Raw genomic sequence first — 6,157 nt, 5'->3', positions numbered from 1 at the left:
CAGGACTATTATACTTACTGTACCAGAAAGTATAAGCTCACAGAATATCTTCTGTTTGATGGTTAATCTGCAAGGTCTTCTGGTTCTTTGGTAAGAATATCTGCTTCACATGTGATGTTTTTTAAAAAAATAACTTATTACGGTAATCTATCTGTAAAATTAGAAAGAAAACAAGTTATGCTTGGGTAAAATATCCACAGCCCATGGACTCAAAGTGCTTGTCATGCAGCTACTGTATGGTCCATGTTATTTTCTAATAAATGCAGGAGATCCGTAAAGACTTCAACAAAAAATTCACACACCAACCTAATGTACTTCAAGAAGAACCAATCAGCTTTTTCTATCACCTCTCCATATCTTCCCCCACAGATAGCAACCAAGATTTCATGGATCTGGGTTTAATGCAGATAAAAGAAGTTGGATTGCAACCAGCCATCAGGACCCTCAAAGTTGATCGACAAAGCTTGATGACTGCAAATCCACTTTGCAGGTCAACATTTTGAATCTTCATCAGACGTTTGGTATTGCTTGGTGATCCTACCTTGGTTCAAAAATCTTCTGTCTGGTTTGTTCCATGCTCTGCAGTTTGTTCTAAAACCGTTTTACTACTTACAATGAGGAGGTGCCAGGAATCTCCTGGCACCATAACCAATAGAGAGTGCTGTAGTGGTAGTGGTTCTTGGAGTGTTCCTTTAATTAACAACTATTTTTACTTTTTCCTCATTTAAAAAATTACAAATATCAAGATGAATTTTTTTTTCATCAACCATAACACTCACAATCTTGGCTGATCACTATTTGTATAGTATTAGAAAAACAAATGTGAGAGGGTGCCAAGGTTTAGTACATTTGCCCACTGGTAGGCTGTTCTCAGTAGAAAATGCATCAGGGTTTTTATTTCTGTAAATAATGAAATATGAAGAGTTGACTGAATTGCAAAATATAAAATCTAGGACGAACAGTTAGCTGAAGAATTTAACAAATTTTTATTTTGGCCTAATTTCTTTTCAGTTTGATAGTCATCATAGTTCTCCGACCCACAAAAAAGCATCATAAAAAGCATTTATCAACTAGTTTATTGGTTTGCAAACTAAAGGTTTAAATATCTAAGTATAAAAAAGTTAATTTTACAGTATAAATCTATATTAATTACATCAGTACACGAAATAGGCATGACAACTGAAATTTGTTATTTTATGTGCTGTCATCTATTGGAAATGCAATGTGATTTGCAATGTTTCTGCAATATTGATGATATTTACAATAGGGTTTCTATATGTTAATAACAGTAGAGGACAGCTGGATACATAGTTAAAGAGGTCCAAGAATAAAGTTGATGTGTGTAGTCTTTGTGTAGTCTATGCTTCTAAGGTGCTTGTTAACCCCTTAAGGACACATGACATGTGTGACATGTCATGATTCCCTTTTATTCCAGAAGTTTGGTCCTTAAGGGGTTAAGCCTCTCTCTCTGGATGCTCCCGAAATCTGTCTGTCCACTTGGAAATGTCCATGAAGATTGACGTGGAGCAGTGGTACATCCAACGGCTGGGAAGGGCTCCTTCCCTACTCCAGACATCCTTGGTGCAGTCATAGGATTCCATTACCACACTGTATTCACGCGCCATGCCATGCCAATGTCCACCTGTCACATACAACTGTGATCCAATCGGGGTCATGCCGCCATTCTCATGAAGGGTGTGCAGCAACTGCACCTAAATATAGACATGAGAATAAAAATATTGATTTAAATAATTTTTCTGTTTTCTTAATCTGGAGGTGGAACTATGCACTTCTGGTCCTCGTTAAATTTACATTCATCATAGAGTGAACAGCCATATTGTACAAACCTGCTCCTAGTGATATTAATAATATTTGGGAACCTGACACTTGTGTTTCATGAACACATTATACATGGTAATGCAAAGTGCTGCCCATAGTTCATATCTGCAATTAATTTCAACTAGCCAATTAAGATTCCTTAATCTATCACGGAATATCAAGAACACTGGGCAGTTATAATTATCTCTTCATCTTTCTTCTCCCTTGTTAAATAGAGACTCTAAACACCAATATGACAATGCGTCTTGTAAAGGTTGTGGTCAAAGGTACCTGTTTCTCTGAATTATGTTACTCATGTATGCAACAATTAGCAGAAAATCTCTACATGATCCATGTGAATCATTAAACTGATCAAAGTTATCATCACTTAGTTATTTCGATCATCTCACATTTCCTCTTAACTTTAATTATGTCTGTAGAAATTGTGTTTTACTGGCAGAAGTGCAAGTCTTCTACAAAACGAATAAAAGTGAGCTACGTTATAGCGTAATACAAATGTAACTATTCAGGTTACATTGTGTTAAATTGTTTAGTGTATTTCATATACAAAATTAATCATATTTTGGGATCGACCAATGTGAGATTTATATATATATTACAATGCCTAAATAGATGTACCTGACCATTGAATCTTAGGAACAGGAGTCTGGATCCATTCTAAATTACAACATTAGTTCACATGCAGTTAAATCTTTATATTGAATTATTTATACACTTTAACGTGGCCAAATTCTATCTCTAGCAATAGTGTAGCCATATTTATTTATTATTAATATTTACATAACACCAGTATATTCCGTAGCACTTTATAGTTAGAGAAAGGCTCTGCTCAAATGAGCTTGCAATCTATGGCAGGCAAATAAATTGTTGCCGAAGAACACTAACTGGTAAGGTGGACTGACTGGGATTAGAACCTAGATCTTAGACAGTGATGCTCTTTGGTTGTGTATCCATGGTTATGTAATTACATTATTTTTGCTTCTAGAGGATTCTATTTGGCTATATCAGGTTATGTTTCCTTCTTGTAATTCACAGTGGAACGTTTAGAATGATTGATTGTTAATATACCTATATTTAATTCTTTATACTTTTTTTTCTTTCTTGCCTTTTTTTATTATTTATTTGGGCAGAGGGTTCACATAGAGGGTGTGATAAGATTCTTTTTTATAGTTTATTTTTAATAATATTGCATACATTTACAAGAACAGTTCTACTGAATTTATGAAAATGTAGCGCCACCTAGTGGTCTCTTAATGTTTTCCTTCATGGGCCTCCACAAAGAGCCTTGGCTTTCCTTGACTTATTTTTCATTCAGCCAATTGTTCTCTCTGATTGTATTTAAATTCAGTATATTAATGTTTGTTTGGATAACAGGAACCTATAACTCTTAATATCCCCATATCTTTAAAAGTACAATTCTGCATTTGGTTTTAGTTCTATTTAACCCACAGTTTGGAGAGATAAGCTCCTGTGACTATGCAACAAGATGTAACAAAAATAAACCTAATAATTCAAAAATTCTAAAGATAGTTTAAGATCATACATGTCCATAATATACGGACAAACTTAAACAAAATATAACTCATTAAATATTCTCAAATAATTTATTGTGAATTTCTTGGTATAAATGTTTGTAAAACTATATAGTACTGGCAAATCATATGATTTTGACCCTGTTCCATTACTAGCCCTGAGTAGCAGTTGTGTGGCCGACTGGACAGGGAGCTGTGTTTTAAGTTCATTACTGATGTTCTATCACTCGGAAGTGGCGTGCTGGAACATCAGTATAAAGTTTAATGTTGCAGGTATCATATCAGCCGTGGCAGATATTTCTCACCTCCGTTCTCACTTATCCTTCGTGGTGCACAACACATAAAGTACCAACTGATGGTAGCTGGAAGCATATACATGTCCTTCATCGCCTAGAACTTTAAGGTACGAGAGAGCAGCGACAGAAGAACAAGGAGGTGGGACCAAGAGGGACAAAATGGAAAGCTGGCATGAATTAAGAGATTGGGTTCGGGTGTATCTATCAATGCCTCAGTTTAGCCTTGGCAAGAAAGTGCAAATTCTCCATCTAATTCCACTAGTATTAATAGATGAGAATTCTTCCTTTTGACCTTTCTAGATAGCTTGTGGGAAGTGTGAGAGACAGAGAAGGAGGTTCTTTAAATTATATTTAAAATAACCATTCATGCTCTATTTAAAAAGTATTTGCCTTAACACATCCCACCCTGCCTTTACTAACCTTCTTCCACATGTTGGCTTCTGGTAGATACATATACACCTTCTTGGTGTTATCAGCTACAAGATACACTGCACCACCCAGAACGCTACAGCGAGGAGATGACAAGTACTTTGGAATAAATGGTGAGGCGATAACACTCCAACCATCTAAAAGACACAACAGGACAGGATCTTAAACACAACACAACATGACATTCTCAAGAGATAACTGCAAAAAAATGTGTTTTCACAATACAAGTTAAAGGCATTTGATGGACTTTCAATGCTCAATATAATTTATTGTAGACAAACTTAGAGTAATCTAGAGATGGCTATACTTAACTCCTGGACACATTCTGTGATAATTTCAATGATTATGGCTGGAACATGAGCTGCAGGGTTAATGAAAATTATTCATATTAACCCCTTAAGGACACATGACATGTGTGACATGTCATGATTCCCTTTTATTTCAGAAGTTTGGTCCTTAAGGGGTTAAACTGGCAAGATTATTAGTAGGTAGAGTATTGCATTCTAGTGGTGACTCTACAGCAGTGATTCCAAACAGACATGGTTATTCTATAAAGGCATACCAATGGTTCAAGTTTGCCAGTATCCTCATTGGATAAAAGTTCTGTAATATTGAAGTGCCTTGGTGGCTGGACTGGAGACTAGGGATGTGCATGGGCAAAAAGTTTGGTTCGGTTTGGCACTTCAGAAAATCGGCAATTCGGTTCAGTTTGGCATGCGAATTTCTGAATTGCCGAAATTCGTGCGAATTGAAATTCGGACTGAAACAAATTGCACGTGTCTACTGGAGACCACAGCTCTAGTCTAATCTAATTTTCTACGCAAGATTTAGTATAAATGACACATGTATGTGCAAAATAGTACTGTAGTAATAGTAGAAATGATGGGCACTAAGAAAGTATTTATTTTGGAGGGTTTGTAAATAACGCTATCTGTTGCGGGGATCTATTTACCATTGGAGATGTTTAAAAGAAACACAGGCCTCCATCTAGTTGACCTTACTGACAGATGTATGTGATAAACTGTCAGAGGAAGAGGAATATAAAGATTACTTGATCTACTAGATTAGAATCTAACACTTAGAATTGCAATATTTTAATTGTGTGGATAATGTAACATAACTAGATAATGTTTGTTGCTTTTTCAGTGCACAATAATGATATTGGTATAAAACAAATAAAGTTATTTTTTTTACATTTCAGTTACAGTTCAGCTGTTTGTGAAGAGCCAAAATAGGAGATTTATTCAGAGATTCAGCTGACTTTAATCGTTTACTACACTGAAATAACTGAATTTGCCATTTTGTAAATACCCAATGGATTACACAAAGCAAACACAGGCACTCCACATAGAACATGTTTGTTTTAACCTGAGTGATCTGACAAAGGATTCATGTCAGAAACGTTAATGATGGAGAAATCTACGTTTATGGTTTGTAAGTAAGGTAGGTGAAGGTGAGTAAGTAAATAGTGCAGTTAGCATGTTTATATTTCGGTCTTTACAGGAGCACCAATACTGAGAAATCCACGCTCCGGTGTACCCCAATTCTATTCTTTCTGTATATATTTGGAATCCAGACCAGATTCATTCATCAACCCACCCCTTCATTAAAAGTGCATCTTTGGAGATACTTTGGAAGCAGTTCAAGCCGTAAGTATTGCATCTCCCATGTTAAAATGAGGGTAGAACCCACCTGTGACAGTGGTGGGCTTAACACAATATGGCCATTTGGTGTAACTGAGTTCCTATATTTGATTGCTAAAATAGGTCATTTTAAAGGGACACTATAGTCACCTGAACAACTTTAGCTTAATGAAGCAGTTTTGGTGTATAGAACATGTCTCTGCAGCCTCACTGCTCAATCCTCTGCCATTTAGGAGTTAAATCCCTTTGTTTATGAACCCCATTCACACCTCCCTGCATGTGACTTGCACAGCCTTCCATAAACACTTCCTGTAAAGAGAGTCCTATTTAGGCTTTCTTTATTGCAAGTTCTGTTTAATTAAGATTATCTTATCCCCTGCTATGTTAATAGTTTGCTAGACCCTGCAAGAGCCTCCTG

The 6,157-nt window shown here is 36.0% G+C and overlaps 1 protein-coding gene across 1 annotated transcript in view; it reads right to left on the bottom strand.

Annotated features, from left to right (window-relative positions):
* Window positions 1-1,454: 1,454 nt before the first annotated feature.
* Window positions 1,455-6,157, bottom strand: part of KLHL30 (kelch like family member 30) — a 49,398-nt gene continuing 44,695 nt past the window's right edge. The window contains exons 7-8 of the mRNA XM_063441676.1: window positions 4,088-4,233; window positions 1,455-1,712 (exon numbers count right to left, since the gene is read on the bottom strand). Of these exons, the coding sequence (XP_063297746.1) occupies window positions 1,455-1,712; window positions 4,088-4,233 (404 nt within the window). The remainder of the gene's footprint in view (window positions 1,713-4,087; window positions 4,234-6,157) is intronic.

The sequence above is a fragment of the Pelobates fuscus genome, chromosome 2 (assembly GCF_036172605.1).
Source record: "Pelobates fuscus isolate aPelFus1 chromosome 2, aPelFus1.pri, whole genome shotgun sequence".
Classification (NCBI taxonomy): Eukaryota; Metazoa; Chordata; class Amphibia; order Anura; family Pelobatidae; genus Pelobates; species Pelobates fuscus.
The sequence above is the reverse complement of the archived record's forward strand: the minus strand, read 5'-3'. Positions and strand labels throughout refer to the sequence as shown.